The 16,662-nt window shown below is 37.9% G+C and overlaps 1 protein-coding gene across 3 annotated transcripts; it reads left to right on the plus strand.

Annotated features, from left to right (window-relative positions):
• The first annotated feature begins 2,782 nt into the window (after positions 1 to 2,782).
• Positions 2,783 to 16,623, plus strand: stom (stomatin). 3 transcript variants are annotated; one of them, XM_046867336.1, is made up of 9 exons: positions 2,783 to 2,940; positions 4,797 to 4,829; positions 5,999 to 6,108; positions 6,693 to 6,765; positions 10,048 to 10,130; positions 11,961 to 12,164; positions 12,665 to 12,799; positions 14,450 to 14,684; positions 14,762 to 16,623. In XM_046867336.1, exons 1-8 carry the CDS (start codon positions 2,880 to 2,882, stop codon positions 14,636 to 14,638), a joined length of 888 nt encoding a protein of 295 aa, XP_046723292.1. In that variant the 5' UTR covers positions 2,783 to 2,879; the 3' UTR covers positions 14,639 to 14,684; positions 14,762 to 16,623. The 3 variants fall into 3 exon arrangements, with proteins under 3 accessions (XP_046723292.1, XP_046723291.1, XP_046723293.1); XM_046867335.1 differs by having other exon boundaries at positions 14,450 to 16,623; XM_046867337.1 differs by lacking the exon at positions 4,797 to 4,829 and having other exon boundaries at positions 14,450 to 16,623.
• Positions 16,624 to 16,662: the final 39 nt, after the last annotated feature.

The following is a 16,662-nucleotide window of genomic DNA, read 5'->3' on the forward strand; positions in this document are numbered from 1 at the left end:
ATTATTTTTTGGTCGGTAATCAAAATCAAATTAAAATCAAATTACGGTAATTCACACTCTTATTTTTCATTGCTCCTGTAAGATATTTGTGTAAAAATGCTTGTGCTTGAAATGATCAACAATTAAAATTAGCATTTAATGGTACAATTTCCAATATGTTTTAAAACGAAAAAGGGTTTGTTTATAGGGGTGCTTCCAGAACTACTGGAGTTAGTGAGATAAAATGAATCCGGACAATGTTTAAATTAATTTGGCCGCCATATTTCAGTATCTGTGCTTTTAGAGGAGGAAACAGATGGCAGGAAGCTTCAGCATCTTTTCCCACGCTGAGGATGGCACCACTGAATGCCATCTATTAATTCTGTGCACATGAGCTGTTTGAAGAGCAATACTGCCGTCTTCTGGCCAAATACTGTTACTGCAGTCTGATTCAGGAGCAGGTTGTGTTGTTTATGCTAGCTTCATAGCTTATGCTGTATTCTACCACACCACTGTTTTGTGTTAGGGATATAGCTTATTGGGGTGGCATTTCATCTTATCATTATATAGCAGTCTATTTATTTATTTTATTATTTTTTTTAAATCTAATTGAATTATTATGCAAATTTGACTATGTTGCACCACCACCAGCATGGACACACAGTGTAATGAATTGTTATTGGTGACTTTTGAGCCTTTTTTTTAATCACTTGTTGCCAAAAAACAGATAATATGAAAGATAAGCATTCAGAGTTTTACTAGACTAAAAAAGATCTATCTATTTATAATGCTTTTTTTATCAACCACTGTTCATTTCTCAGTCACTGCGTGTCGTCTGAGGCTTTCCCCGGGTTTCTGAGATGCAATGATTCAAAGGAAGCTCACAAAAACGATCAATGTTTGGCGTCTTGGTAAAACAAGAGCATATTTTCATGCCTGAGAAGGTGGCATTAGGCCTTAACTGGCTGCTGCCGGACAGCGATATGCACTTGTCCCAGCTTGATGCTTTGTCAATGTGCTGTGACTAAGCCAAGGGGGGGGCCCATATCCCCATCTCCTTAGCCTAATTAAAAGAGGATTATCCAGCATGGAGTCCCAGCCCACTCCAGCATGCAGTACGTACTTTCCCCTTACTTTCTCAGGATAATCACACCTCTAGGAAATGGAAGGGAATGGGCTAAGGGGTGTTCTGGACGGCTGCCCAGAAAACGAAGGAAAAAGAGAGTTGAGCTTCTGAGCTTGAGCATTTTGAGTACCAGCTTACTAGGTCCATGTTCTCACACTTGCCAGTTTTGCTCCTTAAAATGAACGCCTCAGTACAAGAACAGCTTCATACTCAGTATTTAACCAGACAGGATTATTCATATGGAATCATTTTAACAGACGAATTCAAACCTCATATCAGATTATCTTTATTTATGTTTTATTGCTTTTATAAGCTCATATGTGTTCACCTGTAATTTAAAGTCTTGTTTGGTTTTACAATGGAGAAACACTAATAGCAGTATCAGTGTGAGATGTGAATATCCACCAGCCAACAGAAACACCAGTGATCTGTCCTGCTTACTAACTAAAGTTAATGGGGAAGTGAAGAAACATCAGACTCCACACACTCCATAGGTTTGGTTGGAAGAATGATTTAATTCATCCTATTGGATCTGTTGTTCATTTGTTTTGATAGTTATAAATATAACTTGAACTTGATTGCTGTTTAACTTTAACGTTGTTTGATAATGTTGCTGAAATCACAGCTCACTATTTTGCATGTACATTAATATTAATGATCATCTGTCATGATGTCTCCATAAATAGTTTTTTTAGTTTTTATATTTTTACTTTCTACCCCTTAAGGATATTTCTCTAACAGATAGATAGATAGATAGATAGATAGATAGATAGATAGATAGATAGATAGATAGATAGATAGATAGATAGATAGATCTAGTTTTGGAGACAAGGTGAGGGAGGTGAGATTGAGATGGTTTGGAGATGTGCAGAGGAGAGACATGGGGTATATCAGTAGGAGAATGCTGAGGATGGAGCCACCAGGAAGGAGGAAAAGAGGAAGACCAAGGAGGAGGTTTATGGATGTGGTGAGGGAAGACATGCAGGTAGTTGGTTTGAAAGAGGCAGATGTAGAGGACAGAGGGGTATGGAGACGAATGGTCCGCTGTGGCGCCCCCTAACGGGAGAAGCCGAAAGAAGAAAAGAAGAAAACCGTTGGATTCAATGCATTACAAACTAGAAAGTAGATTCTAGCATTTATTATTATTATTATTATTATTATTATTATTATTATTATTATTATTATCATTATTACTTTTATCATTGATTTACTAATAACGATTTAACAATTTTAATTTTTAATTTATATTTAAACTTGCATATGTTAAATGTACTTTATTATTATTATTATTATTATTATTATTATTATTATTATTATTATTATTATTATTATTATTATTATTATTATAACCCTTGAGCTTTTAATATCTGTCGCTAGATGGCAGCAGTGAGATTTAAGATGAAGACCCGCTTATTCTGTCTCATATTAAAAATAATGATATTTAGTCATGAGAAATGATTTATCACATTTATGGATCGTCATGGAGGAGCACAGAGTAACATATTAACGTTGAAAAATCCTATACATTTCTAAAAAAAAATTCCTCAAAAATCCTATTAGGTTTGTTTACAGATCAATCTGGACCTCCAAAACATGGCAGACGCAGTGAGTCATTATAAAAGCAATGGGGTGTGGCGTGAGGTCAGTAGTAGCCAATCAGAACGAGGGGCGGGGTTTTATCCCTGCTGTTGACCACCACTACAGCGGGTTTTAATCCGGGCTCCGTCACTGTTGCGATTTGTTTGTGTGTGTTGCGTCGCGCTAATTTTCCGATATGGAGGACACTAATGATTCGTTTACCGTGAGAGAGAATAAGAAGAAGGAGCGACAGTTAGGTAACGTACACCGACCCCGTTAATAAATCCCAGTCCCGGGCTGTTATTGAATGTCGGTGGTTGCGATGGGCGGAGCCTCGCTGGTTTTAATTTACCGCACAGGGTAGTGTAATGATGGCGAGTTCTGTATTTATTATATTTCTATAAAAACATATGTATGTTTACAATACTTTCATTAGTAACAAATCAAGTTATTTGTGAATTGTGATATAGTAGTGAAACCTCGATGTACGAGATGAATTCGTTTCTGAAACGGATTAAATAGAATGAATGTAAACGCAATTAATCCGCTTCCGAATCGCGATCGCTTATTTCAGCCCTTAAAAAACGTCTTATGCATAATACACACACGCATATACTTTTAACAAGGTATAAACGTATAAAGTAGTAAATTATTAACCAAAGAAATATATAACTTTGTTGTTTATGATTGTACTTGAACTAGACAAGCATTATATTTTGCAAAGATCTTGTTTTCATGATTTTTTTTTTTTTTACAATTTTTTTTTCTTCTTTCACATCCTTCTTTCCAGCATTATTACTACACGTCTTGGGACCCACAATGCTAAGTTTATAGTTAAAACAAAACACTATATTAATAAAATAAAAAAAACCAGACAATATTCACACAGGAGAACGACGAGACTGAGCATGAAGTGTATTTGTATTCCTACAAATATTTATTCTAGTAAAATCTCTCGTATATTGATCTTCTCGTACTACAAGGCCCTCGTGCACCGAGGTTTTACTATGTGTAGTATGTATAGTGTGTGTTTCTGCACAGTCCAGCACATGCTAGTGATTTTCTTTCATTCATGTAATTAAGCGAACCAGACATCCTTCCTGAGGTGAAGTGTGTTTGTGTGTGTGTGTGTGTGTTAGGCCTGGGAAAGCACTTAAATGTGCAGGAACATGTATAAAGCACTGTTATGAAATTGAGGTGTGGCCAAATGGTGACCCAGGAGACCCTGTCGCAGCTAAGATTTTTCCCCAGCCACTCTTAAAAACTTTCCTTACCACCCTTTAAATATCCCCTGCCACCCCTTTAATATCTCCATTGCCACCCCGTACAAATTTCTCTGCCCACTTCTAAAATATTTCCATTGCCACCCCTAAAGGATCTCCCCTGCCACCCCTCAAATATTTCCCCTGCCACCCCTTAAAGATTTCCCCTGCCACCTGTAAAATATCTCTCCTGCCACCCCTTATATTTCCCCCTGCCACCCCTTAAATATCCTCCTTACCACCCCATAAAATTTATTCTCCCACTCCTAAAATATTTCCAATGCCACCCTGTAAAATATTTCCATTGCCACCCCTAAAGGATCTCCCCTGCCACCCCTCAAATATTTCCCTTGCCACCCATAAAAGATCTCCCCTGCCACCCCAGAAAATATTTCTCCTGCCACCCCTCAAATATACACCACTGCCACCCCTTAAATATCCCCCTTACCACCCTGTAAAATATTTCTCCTCTTACTCCCAAAATATTTCCATTGCCACCTCTAAAAGATCTTCCCTGCCACCCCGAAAGCATTTCCCTGCCACCCCAACTCTGGGCTAAGATCACAGTGTTATTAACAAAGTGTATTCTGCAACGTCAGCTTTAAAGGAAAACTGCTTTGAAACTAAACATTTGAACTAAACAACAAAAACATTATTATGATAAATAAACAAATAAAAAGAAAAATACCAGGATTTTCTAATACACTTGTAGATGTATAGTTAGTGTTATTATTATTTGACTGCTTATTAAACATGTATTATTTGTATAGTAGGTTGGACTTGTTTTTGTTTTCAATAAGAACTGTGCGAGTATCGGGTGTAGTAAACACTGCACTGCTTATTGTTTTTAGATGATTGCGGTTACACAGCTGCTGACCTTAAAGGTAAAGAGTGGCTTGGAGGAAAGAAAATTGCTTGACTTGATTGATTTTTGTTTTGTTTTGTTTTTGCATGATTTGTTTCAAGCATTTTGAAATGCTTGATTTTATTCAACTTTTAATCCTGTAAAACATACAATAGACTATATAATAACATCAAAATGATTTTTTTTGTTTATTGTTTGTACGCGTTATGAAAAAGATAACTGAAAGACAATAAAGGATGAACATTGAGGCTGTTTGGAGGTGCTGCTTGATGAGCGAATCTCAGACTTGGTTGTGAAACAGTTTTTTGTTTGCACAAGTTTTGGCACTGATAAGGATGATTCAGTTTCCAGTGACGGGAAAAATATAACGGAATTTCCTCATAAGTCGCTGCAAAATCTCAATATATTAAATAGAGTTGAACGAATCACTAATGTAAGTAATCATTCGAAAGCTTCTTCATCTAGTGTTTGTCTGCAATTGTTTTTTTTTATTAACGCACTTTATTGTTATTACGAATAAATCTTATGGGACGAATAAAGGTTTATTATATCTTAACATTTGTGATCATCACAATTGAAAAATTTACAAACAATGCCTGTTAAATCATATATAAAATAATTTTTTATATATATTTTATTATTAAAAATATTATTAAATATTATAAATAATAATTGATTTAACTAATAATTGATTGAACATTGATTAAATTTGGTAATCAATTAAATTCACAAATTCTTGGTTAGCGGCTAACGCTATGAATTCTTTAGCTTTATTATGCATGCTAAAAACCGAGCGAGTAGCCACAGTGACACTGCGCTAACTCTAGCGTCTTCTTTTTTTTATACCCCTGGCATTGTTGCGATTATTTTGAAGTTGAATCATAATAAAAATGCTCTCAAAGTGCGAAACGGAGTATAAACAAACTTGCGGTCCGTCACTTAAACCGCTCCTCAGGAAACTCGGATTTTTAACTATGTTCCTCATGTATACACGTGCATCCAGTAGTATTGCTATAAATCTGTTATGTGGTAATAAATATATGAATATACAAGCTGACTTGTTGATATGTACAAATGGGTTTGGTTATAAACGTGTCTTGTATGTAGTCCTTAGTGCTTATGAGTTGTTCTATGAAGATGGAATGGTTACTGTCTGTAAAATCTCTCTATATTTTCTCTTTCTTGTAGCTCTTGAGGGCCAAGACAGTAGTATTGGCTTCTGTGGCTGGTTCCTGGTGCTGTTCTCAGTCTTACTTGTCATCCTCACTCTGCCCATCTCCATATGGATGTGCATTAAGGTACATAAATGTTTCAGACTTGCTTATTTCAGAAACGATGAGGTTTAGGACATTGGCGTCGTTTCTGATGAGTGTAAACTAAAGATTCCCATTTAAGTACTACAAAGCATCAGATATTATTTGAACACTTTTCTAGAAGCAAGCTTCCGAATCGACACAAAGTGAAATTCTTTCTTTGCATATCCCGGCTTGTAAGGAAACTCGGCTCAGAATGCAGGATCAGCGTTGTTTTCAGAACCCATGGAGCAGAGAGTGTTACGGTCCACCAAACCTCAGAAAGGGCTGTGGCTTGAACCTTCATCATGCCGATCAGCAACCTAAAGCCTTCACTATTGAGCTACAAACGGAATGAAAATGAAAACCGTCTTTAAAACTCATGGGAATCGAATTTCTGTGAAAGTCGGTTCTTCACAAATATTGACAAAATATTAGATATTCGCAGTAGATGCCCAGGTAGAATTAACATTCGGCATAGTTTTATTCGTATTATTATTATTATTATTTTTTTTTTTATCTATACATTTTGAAGGAGAATGAACATTGGGTTCTCTGATTATAACCCCAAGGATTTCTCATCTTTCTAGATTGTGAAGGAGTATGAACGCGCTATAATCTTTCGCCTGGGGCGTATTTTGCGAGGAGGAGCCAAAGGACCTGGTAAGACTTAGTCCTTCATTATACCTATTTTTTATAATCAAAGCTTCAAAAAAACGTAACAAGTTTTACTAGTAGTACTTTATACTTCACTATATTTCATTGATAAATGACTGAATTCCCACCAGGTAGAAAATTAGGGACATGCATTTAGAGGCTAAAAAAAAACACCACCACTGGTTTATTTTCACCCTAAGTGTTTTAGTTCAATTTATCCAGAGACGTACTTGGCCACTCCATCACCTTCAGCTTCCTCAGCAAGGCAGTTGCACCACTGTTATCACTCAGAGTGTACTCACTAGTGTTGCAAGCTATTTTGACAATAAAGGCTGTATGTTGAGTTGAGGACTGTAAATCTGTACTGCTATACGAGCTGCACATCGACTACTCTCAAATATATCCAGTTTCATTTCTATAGTATTTTCCTTTGAGAATAAAAAGGCTGCTGAAATGATGAGATACTGTATACGTATGTGCGTATGAATGTATTTATGATCACGGGAACAAGAAATGCAGTTCAGAAACGATCACTCGTTCTTCAAAAACTGACGTCGAACAAGTATTCGATTTGATACTATAGTCGGTACAAGACGGAACAAACTCCCCAGAAGCCAAATCGTGCAGCTTGCTTGCTTACAGACCAGTTTACCACTTGATATTTGATGATGTTTGCACCTCTTTCTATCATATTACAAATTGATTTAGGAATTGTATGACAGACGCTCCACATAATTAAAGCTATTGATAAATGTGTGTTTGTATAACGAAGACTGTTGACATGGTAAATTATACGTACATTAATGTAAGTGGGCGGAGTTTCTTGTGCATTTACATACAACAGAGGATTAAAAAAAACAGTCTGGCGATGGAATTATTAGCTATTATATAGATAGATATTATATATTATATAGCTATTACATCTGTAGTGGGCATCCAAGCATAAGTAATCAGACAAGCGTTCCAAATCATAAAAATTGACAATTAATAATTAATAAATTGAAGCATTTCTTTTTTTTAGTGTAGATCTGTGTAGTGTACTGGGATTCGGGGTTGAAGGAAAAGGATCGTCTTCACTCCCGTATATGTTCAGTCGCATCACATCACGTTCGTTATCTTGTATTTTCACTCCCTCCTTGCCTGCCACAATGTCAGCGCAGTACACAGTCTGGTACAAAGAGGAAAAATAAAACAAAGTGCGACTGTTTTTCCATTCCTGTTGGCCGACATTCAACAATCGTCCTTCGCAGGGGCTGTTCCGAAATGCCAGCTAAGATCAAATCTGATTTAAAGAACAAAAGATCTGCAGACTCAGGCTTGCGTAAGCACAAATCTGCACAGGGGATGAGCAGAAACGAACCCGTGGGAAATCCAGGAAGCTTAATTTTTATTATCTTTCGATTTTCTTTAATGCGAGATTTCGAAATTTAGAATCGAAATTTTTTTTGCACATGCAGCAGTGATCAGAGAAGCGTCTTTACCCCGTAAACAAATCGGTCCTGCTTAGAAATGGAAAAAGACATCGGTTAACCTCGTTAGGTAGCTACTCGTTCATCATGTGCACATGCGTCTGCCTGCTCAGGGCCGTTACATTAGATTAGTCCTGGTCCAGCGTTGCCCCCCCGTCTGGACCGTCCAATTCTCTTAATGCATCACGCAGTGTAATTCATTGGCCTGCTTTATGAACTTTGACTCGGTTGCCACAGTGACGTGATGTCGAACGTAGCGCTCATTAAATGCTGAGTCAGATCGATGCGATCATTCCGGAGAGTCGCTTTGAAATATCATCTATTAAATCGCCTCATCTAAAGAGTGCAATATCAAATCACATCATATCGAAGGATTTTTTTGGTCATATTTTGTTTTATTGTCAATCCTATTTATTTTGTACATTTCACTACTGTTTCTAGAATCTGTTTCTACATTTTTATTCTTATCCAAGCCCACACTGAGGTTGGTCACGACGAACTTTCCCCTCTCTCGCTCCTAATCTGTTGTGCGAATTGGCAGCAGCTATTTAAAAGACGTGCGCCGTTTCATTTACAAATCTTAAACTCGCTGTAACTTATCTCTCAGTATTTGGCGTCCTGGTGGTCAGCGTTTAGGAATTTGACCTTGCGGGATTCCTCCCGTCATGGCTTAGAGAAGTAACTAACATTAGAACTAGGCAGCCTCGTAGCCTCGCTCTCTCTGACCTGCTGATGGCCCGAAAGCAGAGGAGGATCTCGTCTTTGCTTATTATTATATCCTCCACTGGAGCCGTAAGCATGGCGAAAGAGCTCCATAACAATGGAGAAACAAAACCTAGCCGAACTTTGGCTCGCTTCCAAGTCACCAGTTTTTTGTTAAGCGTTGGCTTTCACGTACATGTTTGCTTTCAACAGTGCATTCATAGAAGCTTTGTGTTCCATCACTGCTCTGTGCAAAAGTACAATTTAATCAACAGGCACCAGCTTTAATACGCAGTTTATCGCTAAGTTTTGTATTGTTGTTTGCAAAATCTAATACAGGTAAAAAAGGTGAATCCTGGAACCTTTCAGTAGAATCCAAAAGCAAATTATCAGGAATTTTTCCCAAATTAAAGCTGGAGAAAAGGTCTTCGTATCAAGTACAATTAAACACCTTATTGTGGTTCTTTTGTCACTCTGTGCGGCTCGTTGTAAAAAAATAAAATAAGTTTGCTAAACTATAAGGACGAATATTCGCAGACATCTGACCGTTAGGTATATTTTTAACATCTTATTCTCCAATTATTCCCCATTTGCTGTTGATCTCCACTCTTCTGGGAAGATGTTCTACCAGATTTTTCGAGTGTGCATTTGGAGAGTTGTGCTCAACTACAAGGGTGTTAGTAAAAGTAAAAGTGAGGTAAAAATGTAGGTGAGTTGAGGAGGCCTGGGGTTGAGCACAGGTGCATTGTCATGCTGGGAAATGTTTATAAGGGTAATTAAAAGTCAGATGTCCCAATTCCATTGTGTCTGTTACTGTTGGTGCTGAACCTGAGCTTTGAATGAAGTTAAACCGGACAATGTAAGTTAGCATGGGGGTCTGTATAGCCGTGTGCCAAAACTGCCCGGGGTTTCACTTCGAGTCGTCATTTCCTGACGATGTCAATGACAATAATAAACTCGATTTACTTCCAGGATGTTTCCAGTGTAATCTAAGTGGTTTTATAAACAGAAAGCTCTCTGGGGGCTGCTCCTGCAACGTGTTGAGATGACTTAACGTGATTTTTGTTTTCTCCCTGGTTGTGTGTGTCGCTGTGTGGTGTGGTTGTGTATCATGCAGGTCTATTCTTCATACTACCTTGTACGGACAGCTTCATCAACGTCGACATGCGTACCATTACTTTTGACATCCCCCCACAGGAGGTGAGAGATCTATCTATCCATCTATATCTATATCTATATCTATATCTATCTATATCTATCTATATATATCTATATATATATATATATATGTATGTATGTATATTATGGAAAGTTAAGGGCTTCGGGGAAGAGGAAATTGGAGGTGGGCATTGGGATAACAACACAAAAGGCTTGTGTGTGTGTGTGTGTGTGTGTGTGTGTGTGTGTGTGTCTCTCTCTCTCTCTCTCTCTCTCTCTCTCTCTCTCTCTCTCTCTCTCTCTCTGTCTTTCTCTTTTGCTTTCTTTCCTTTTTATCCCTTCTGCTGCTCACTGAATCAGATTTTAATCCATCACAGGTGTGTGATCTTTCCCAGTCACCTTCCTCGTCACCACCCTCCATTCACAACCTGAACATATACATATATACATATATATACACATTAGGGATGGTTTTTCAGTGTTTCGCATTTAAAAAAGTGTGCGCCGATTACAAGTTGGCATTTGTATCATCGATTTCAACACATTAAAAAATGCTTTATTTATATAATTATTAGTATCTACGTTATACTTTTATTATTTAGAAAGTCACCAATATTTTAGATCCACCAGATCGGCTTCTCGTCGCTTCTCAAGCGCTTCTTCTTTCAGCACCACTGATGCTAGGCGAACGGGAAAAGAACGTCCGATTTCATTTCATCTTTTTTTCTTCTTCTCCTTTTTGCACCACAAAGGCCTGTTCGTGATAAAGGCTAGACGTTTAGACGTCAGAAGGCACTTTTAGGAAAATGTGTTATTTGTTATGTGTCTGAAATCGGATCGCACTGCATCGCGGTAGGGGCTCGAGCGCAACGCACCGGTTTCATATCGCTCTTTAATGTCTCGTATTTTTGCCTACACATCGAGATGCCAATCGCATCGGCCTTTATTATGGAGATGCACATCCCTAATACATACAGTACAGACCAAAAGTTTGGACACACCTTCTCATTTAAAGAGTTTTCTTTATTTTCATGATTATGAAAATTGTAGATTCACACTGAAGGCATCAAAACTATGAATTAACGCATGTGGAATTATATATGGAATTATATACATAACAAAAAAGTGTGAAACAACTGAAAAATGTCATATTCTAGGTTCTTCAAAGTAGCCACCTTTTGCTTTGATTACTGCTTTGCACACTCTTGGCATTCTCTTGATGAGCTTCAAGAGGTAGTCACCTGAAATGGTCTTCCAACAGTCTTGAAGGAGTTCCCCGAGAGATGCTTGGCACTTGTTGGCCCTTTTGCCTTCACTCTGTGGTCCAGCTCACCCCTAAACCATCTCGATTGGGTTCAGGTCCGGTGACTGTGGAGGCCAGGTCATCTGGCGCAGCACCCCATCACTCTCCTTCTTGGTCAAATAGCCCTTGATGCCTTCAGTGTGACTCTACAATTTTCATAGTCATGAAAATAAAGAAAACTCTTTGAATGAGAAGGTGTGTCCAAACTTTTGGTCTGTACTGTATACTTGTTCATATACCACACCAGCAGCTACGTGACAGGAATTTCATTACATTGATCGTGGTTTGAAATCGAAAGTTTTAAAATAACTGCGTTCATTAATAATTCAAATGAAAATGTTTATAATAATTATGAATGTTGTTGTGATATGAAGGAAACACACTGCTGTCGCTGATTATTTTCTCATAACAGTTGTCGTGCATCACCTGAATTGTACATCAGTTTAATGTAACTGGACGGACCTGTTGAGTTGGTGAACACTCTCTGTTTGTTGTTATTACTCATGTTGTGTGTTGTGTGTGTGTGTGTGTGTGTGTGTGTGTGTGTGTGTGTGTGTGTGCGCGCTCAGGTGCTCACTAAAGACTCTGTGACTGTGAGCGTGGACGGCGTGGTGTATTACCGCGTGCAGAACGCTACGCTGGCTGTGGCCAACATCACCAACGCCGACGCTGCTACTCGCCTACTGGCACAAACCACCCTCAGGAACGTCCTGGGCACTAAGAACCTGGCTGAGATCCTGTCTGACCGCGAAGAGATCGCCCACAGTATGCAGGTGAAGGAGACGCACACTGGCATTTTAGTCAAGTTTCTTACTGGTATGGTATGGAGGACACCATCATGTCTCAAACCAGCCCAAATTGAGTAGACGTCATCTATCTTTCCTCTTTAAGGTACTGTGGTCCCGTAGCCATAGTATAGGGTTTTGTTTCATTTCATGATTATAGTGAGGTCAGATTGCCCACACTGTTCACTCAATATCCACCAGTACACTTGCACAATCATCCAGTTCTCAAATCTGCCAATCAGATACACGCCAAGAGCATAATTAAATGTACACATCAAACCTCAGAGAGAAATCTGATTTCTCTGGAGGTTACTGGTGCCAGATGAGCTGGTTTAAATATTCTTTTTGACATCAGTTTGAGTTTTCACAGAATGGTGCAGAAAAAACAACAACATTATGGGTGGAAGTGCCTGGGTGGATTGACTCAAGATTCAGGACTACTGACAACAAATGAAATAACAGACGTCTGCTCTTTCTCTCTCCTCCAGTCCACTCTGGATGATGCAACAGATGACTGGGGCATTAAGGTGGAGCGGGTGGAGATTAAAGACGTGAAACTGCCAATGCAGCTCCAGAGAGCCATGGCTGCTGAGGCTGAGGCTACAAGGGAGGCCAGAGCTAAAGTAAGACACACAAGACATGCTAATACCTACATATAATAGGATTTATTCATGCACATGGCACAGGCTTGATTCAGAATATTTGGAGACCAGCTTTCCACATCTGTCAGTATAGAATCATTTTTTATTTTACTGTTTTAAGTCCATTTATTCTTCGTTCCAAATACTAAACTAAATCATATCAGCAACAGTGGAAATGAAAGAAAATTTATGATTTCCTTCTAGGTATTAAAACGGGAACGCGAGTAAAACAGGATGTGGGCCAGCCCGTCTTTCTGTTTAAAACTTATTGTTATATACGGAACATTCTTGGCTTTATCACGCGTCATAAGTGAGGCAGCTGCTCTCAGAACGACCCATTCCCATAACCATCGGAAACTGTTTATTTACGTAGCAAACAAGGAAACCATGTTGATAAATAAATGAAACGTGAGCAAACCAACTCAGGGGTCAGCAAAGACAAGTATGTTCTTACCAGGAAATTTTGAAAAGTGAAAAAAGTGGCTGATAAAACACCCTGAAGACTGTCCTGAGATTCTTACAAACATTTTGAGACTCTTACAAACACCATAAAAAATACCTCAGAAAACCACTTTACTATAAATTGTCCTCTTAAATAACAAAATTCATAAAATGTATATGGAGCAAAAGTCTTTTGATTGAGTTGTTACTATAGAATTGATGTATTAGAACAAGGGTGTTGGAGATCAATTAATAATACAACTACTACTGATAATAATAATCATAATCATAATAATATGCCTCTGATATTGCATCGTTCTGACAAGTTAAGTAACAAAGATACGGAAACAACAAAAAACTCAAAATAGCAATTGGTTAAGGCTCAGTGGCTCAAAGTCCATGGAAACCCGCTCGGGTTTGGACATCTGCCAGACCAACCGACTTCAAAATAAATAAATAAATAAAATAGAAAACAATTATTGAGCATACAAATACACAAAAAAAACTAAAAGAGAACTAAGAGAAAAACGCAAGAAGCCGTAGAAGCCGTTTTTTTTACTTGGCCACTTTTTGCTGCACCTCACAGCTCTGTTTGTTGGTCTCACCCATTGTGATGAATAATTAAGGAAATTTGAGATGTGTTACCTCATGTTTAAACCCCTGTGAATCAGGAAGTCATGGTGAATACAGTTTCCTGTTCCCAGGTACACCCAAAAATAAAATATCATTAAAAATTATACTTCAAATATGCTTTACTCATACAGAGTCAAACAGAGTCATACGGAGTTGCAATAATTGGGCAACAATTTATTTTTTTATTACAAAATTATTTTTGTGAATCAGAACATCAAAACAAAAACTTTACAGCCGTCTTTGCTCATATTCACCAAAGGGGGCGATATTTTTTAGAGGGCACTGTGTATGTAATATGTACTTTGCTCAGAAGTGCAAATAAATCTACAATGAACAAAAGCTTTAATGAATATGATTGTGGTTGTTAAATGTGATGTTGAATAGTGGGTGCAAATATTTATACACAGTTATTTTGCCTGCAAGACGAATCACAGGTTTATATTATGACTCCAAACCATTATTAGGAATTACTGGATAGTTGATCGGAGCTGATTGAAACTGATGATATTCTCTCTCTCTCTCTCTCTCTCTCTCTCTCTCTCTCTATCTATCTCTCAGGTGATTGCTGCTGAGGGAGAGATGAACGCATCCCGAGCCCTGAAGGAAGCCTCCCTGGTGATCGCTGAGTCTCCGTCTGCGCTGCAGCTGCGCTATTTGCAGACCCTCAACACCATCGCTGCCGAGAAGAACTCCACCATTATCTTCCCTCTGCCCATAGACATGATGCAGTCGTTCCTGAAGCACTGAGCTGTGCACATGTCTCACACACACACACACACACACACACACACACAGATCTAACGTAATGCAGGTAAATACAGATTAATTGCACCTAAAGAATCTAACACACACACACACCTGAACACATGTACACACACACACACACACACACACACACACACCTGAACACATGTACACACATTCTCTTGCTGTATTGCAGTGATAACTTCTATCACTTTGAGTCAGTGGTTGTCTGATATTAGCATCACTGATGACAGGATTTCTGTTAGGGCTGGGCGATGTGGCCAAAAATTCATATCACGATACATATCGTGTAGACATTTGGTTCAGTACCAAAAATCTATCTATCATTTAAATTGTAAGAATTTAATTTTTAACCCTTATATTAAAAATTATCAGAAATTAACAGAAATTGCACCGAGATATTTCCTGGTTTTTTTCTCATAATCTTGATATTCTACCAATATCACCCAGCCCTAATTTCTTTGTGCCTATGACTTTCTCTGACAGAGCAGTTATGACAGCTGCTATTAAATCTAATAACTATCCTTATGAAGCCTTAACCATAAATCCTTCTTCATATCTGTATATAAAATTCAGGTGCACCGTTTGATAATTTACTCATACGCTTTTTTTTTAAGGTTTAATATCAACTTTTCTTATTTCTCCTTTTCAACATAAAATAATCCAATATTGTGAGTATGTTGTTGTCTAAATGTTTTCGCTCTGAGTTTGAGAAATAAGCAGTAAGAGCTCAGAGATGGCCATGCTGAGCGAACTTTTATGCCCGGTTGAATTTACGTGAAATACCAGAGCCACCGGATATATACGGATTTCTGTGCATATACGTATGACGAAAAAGCCAGCGGATGCAAGTACGTTATTTAACTCATATCAGAACAAAGAATCCAGAATGCGAATTTGGTGAACAAACAAGACAATAAAAAGTGTAAATGTGAAAAGAAATATATATATATATAATATATATATATATAAAAATATAAAACAGAACACACGGGTTCTTTATTACGGTCCTTAGTTAATTACGGTCCTCAGTTAATTACGGTCCTAAGTGAATTACGGTCCTTAGTTAATAACGGTCCTTAGTTAATAACGGTCCTAAGTGAATTACGGTCCTTAGTTAATAACGGTCCTAAGTTATTAACGGTCCTTAGTTAATAACGGTCCTAAGTTATTAACGGTCCTAAGTTATTAACGGTCCTAAGTTAATAACGGTCCTAAGTCAATTTCGGTCCTAAGTCAATTTCGGTCCTAAGTCCTAAGAGGCCATGCGTTATAAAAATTTCTTCTTTCTTAATTTTCTCGTAATCTAGACGTGACAAACATTGTTCTAGAGGCAGAATCACGACCGTGGCAGCGAGCGTTTGAACAAGAAAACACAAGAAAGAAAAAATATAACGCATGGCCTCTTAGGACTTGTGTAGTTAATGTAGCATGTACAGAATGTGTGTGTGAGCTTGCTCATGGTAAATTTATTTCAACGTGGTTCCTTGTGTGCTACGAATATAAAGTTTCCGAAAGGTTCTTTCTGACAGCAGCCGCAAACATCGTGGGACTTGTGGTTCACGGTGGCGATGTTTGTTTGCCGCAGTTTGCTGGTTAATGGATTTCGGTCGATGCCTGACACACTGTGATGGAGTAATTCAATAAATGAAAATTCAGGAAGCATGTGTTCACTTTTATTCTCCTCAGTTGTTAACTGGCTGCTGGGTAGAAACTGATGAGTAAACTAGGGAGGAAAAACAACACAAAAATGAATTTAACGCTAAAGTTACAAAGCTGTTATTTTTATTCTTTTTATATTTTCTTGTGAACGTCATTTCAATTGTCTTCATGTTTCAAATCGAATATGTGCCATATTAATTGTCATCTTGTATCTTCCTGTTAAGTACGTCTTTATTCGTACTCATTGACTCCAGTTGGTATGATATTGTATTATTAATCATAAATGCATGTAAATCATTTAAAAAGTGTGTGTGTGTTTGTTTGTAATGTAAAGACGTCACACG

Source organism: Silurus meridionalis, chromosome 15 (assembly GCF_014805685.1).
Source record: "Silurus meridionalis isolate SWU-2019-XX chromosome 15, ASM1480568v1, whole genome shotgun sequence".
In the NCBI taxonomy this organism is placed as follows: Eukaryota; Metazoa; Chordata; class Actinopteri; order Siluriformes; family Siluridae; genus Silurus; species Silurus meridionalis.

Bases quoted from the DNA above. Each gene is read 5' to 3' on its own strand.
- stom (XM_046867335.1), top strand. From the start codon at position 2,880: ATGGAGGACACTAATGATTCGTTTACCGTGAGAGAGAATAAGAAGAAG. The intron at 10,131-11,960 runs GTGAGAGATCTA...GTGCGCGCTCAG, and splicing joins TTGACATCCCCCCACAGGAG to GTGCTCACTAAAGACTCTGT. The intron at 12,165-12,664 runs GTGAAGGAGACG...TCTCTCCTCCAG, and splicing joins AGATCGCCCACAGTATGCAG to TCCACTCTGGATGATGCAAC.